The sequence below is a fragment of the Electrophorus electricus genome, chromosome 3 (genome assembly GCF_041902795.1).
Source record: "Electrophorus electricus isolate QZ-2024a chromosome 3, ASM4190279v1, whole genome shotgun sequence".
NCBI lineage: Eukaryota > Metazoa > Chordata > Actinopteri > Gymnotiformes > Gymnotidae > Electrophorus > Electrophorus electricus.
Window position 1 is genome coordinate 39,438,807 of NC_137499.1, and position 2,471 is coordinate 39,441,277.

Consider the following 2,471-nt stretch of genomic DNA (forward strand, 5'->3'; position numbering starts at 1 on the left):
CTACTGAAACTAATCTAAGTAAAAACACGTTTAATGAATACCTTTTGTATACAGATTTATTGAACAATATAACATATACAGCAGTCCTTAAATGTGGGGAAATAGGAAACGTTACGTTGGCCCGGAATGACTGAAGTAATTTTATGATAAAGTAAAACATTTATTTATAATCATTTACATAGCCTATGTGGTTCCGCTTTCCCATTTTCCAACTTGTTTGGTTATTTGTTGGTATTGTCCCCTTTCAGACCATCCTGGATCTTTGTTTCATTTCTACAGACTAATTCGGTCTCAGAGACATCAGTAGTCTACAGTTGGACTGGCGGCGTCGCCGGCTGACTCGCGGTTGGGGAGCTCGCGCAATGGAGAAACCTCTAGAACTGTCGCGAGGTGAACGGGGGCGTTACCTGCTTGAATATAAAGCGCGAGCGGCAGCTCGTGGAAGACACAGCGTTCACGGACAGGTAACTAACGCACGAGCGAGGAGGAGTAAACCAACGGCTTTAACAGGGCAAGTTGAGTACAAAGGAGAGAAGAAGTCCTTTTACCCTGAAGAGATCTCCTCCATGGTCCTGGTGAAAATGAAGGAAACTGCAGAGGCCTACCTGGGTCAGAAGGTAACCAACGCTGTTATTACTGTACCTGCCTACTTCAATGACTCTCAGAGGCAAGCAACCAAATTTGCTGGTGCGATTGCTGGGCTGAACGTCCTAAGGATAATCAATGAGCCCACAGCTGCAGCGATCGCCTACGGCCTGGACAAAGGCAAGCAGGGAGAGCGCAATGTGCTGATCTTTGACTTAGGAGGGGGTACGTTCGATGTGTCCATCCTGACTATTGAAGATGGCATCTTTGAGGTGAAAGCAACAGCAGGAGACACACACCTGGGTGGGGAGGACTTTGACAACTGCCTGGTCAACCATTTTGTGGAGGAGTTTAAGAGGAAGTGCAAGAAGGACATCAGCCAGAACAAGCGTGCACTGAGGAGATTGCGCACAGCCTGTGAGAGGGCCAAGAGAACCCTGTCCTCCAGCTCTCAGGCAAGCATTGAGATCGACTCCCTGTATGAGGGCATTGACTTCTACACTTCTGTTACCAGAGCACGTTTTGAGGAGCTGTGCTCTGACCTGTTCAGGGGAACACTGAATCCTGTGGAGAAAGCCCTTAGAGATGCCAAAATGGACAAATCCCAGATCCATGACATTGTCTTGGTTGGAGGTGCTACGAGAATCCCCAAAATCCAGAAACTTTTGCAGCCTTTCTTCAACGGCAAAGAGTTGAACAAAAGCATCAATCCAGATGAGGCAGTGGCTTCCGGTGCCGCAGTTCAGGCTGCCATCTTAATGGGCGACACATCTGGAAATGTCCAGGACCTGTTGCTGCTGAATGTGGCCCCGCTGTCTCTGGGCATGGAGACCGCAGGTGGAGTCATGACCGCTCTCATCAATGGCAACACCACCATCCCCACCAAGCAGACCCAGATCTTCAGCACATATGCAGACAACCAGCCCGGTGTTCTGATCCAGGTTTACGAAGGTGAAAGAGCCATGACAAAAGACAACAACCTGCTGGGGAAGTTTGAGCTGACGGGCCTCCCACCTGCACCTCGAGGAGTCCCTCAGATTGAGGTGACCTTTGACATTGACGCCAATGGCATTTTGAATGTGTCGGCAGTGGACAAAAGCACTGGCAAAGTGAACAAGATCACCATCACCAACGATAAGGGCAGGCTGAGCAAGGAGGAGATTGAGAGGATGGTGCAGGTTGCAGACAAATATAAGGCAGAGGATGACCTGCAGAGAGAGAAGATTGCTGCTAAGAACACTCTGGAGTCCTATGCCTTTAACATGAAGAACAGTGTGGAAGATGAGAACTTGAAGAACAACATCAGTGAGGATGACAAGAAGAAAGTCATTGAGAGGTGCAACCAAGCCATCATGTGGCTGGAGAACAACCAGCTGGCTGAAAAGGAGGAGTACGTACATCAGTTGAAGGAGCTGGAGAAGGTGTGCAACCCCATCATCGCCAAACTGTACCATGGAGGGATGCCAGCTGGAAGCTGTGGAGCTCAGGCCCGTGCCCGCTCAGGGGCCGGCACCCAGGGGCCCACTATTGAAGAGGTCGATTAGGGACGTGAACTTCTTGTATGGACTCAGAGTGCTCTTTTTGAATTAGTTTCTCCTGAAGAAAATGTTGTTGCCTGTATTGTTCAGTTGTGCTTCACAGCATGTGGAGAATTAGCTGACGTGGACAATAGCATCTTTTGTCATTGCTAGTGCATTAATAACGTTTAGAACCTTGTAACACTATCAATATGTGAGATTTGTCATTACAATGTTTTTCCAGTGAAACATTTTACAAAAAGGTAAATATTACGGTGTTGTAAATATTCATCTAAATATATTTTGATATTTATTGTTAATAAAATGATCTGGACAAAATGGCTTAAATTTGTGGTCTTGACAGTCCAT

At 47.2% G+C, this 2,471-nt stretch overlaps 1 protein-coding gene across 1 annotated transcript; it reads left to right on the forward strand.

The window, feature by feature from the left end:
* The first annotated feature begins 518 nt into the window (after positions 1 to 518).
* On the forward strand, positions 519 to 2,239 carry LOC145653827 (heat shock 70 kDa protein-like). The gene has a single exon (XM_081708165.1). It carries the CDS (start codon positions 567 to 569, stop codon positions 2,127 to 2,129), a length of 1,563 nt encoding a protein of 520 aa, XP_081564291.1. The 5' UTR covers positions 519 to 566; the 3' UTR covers positions 2,130 to 2,239.
* Positions 2,240 to 2,471: the final 232 nt, after the last annotated feature.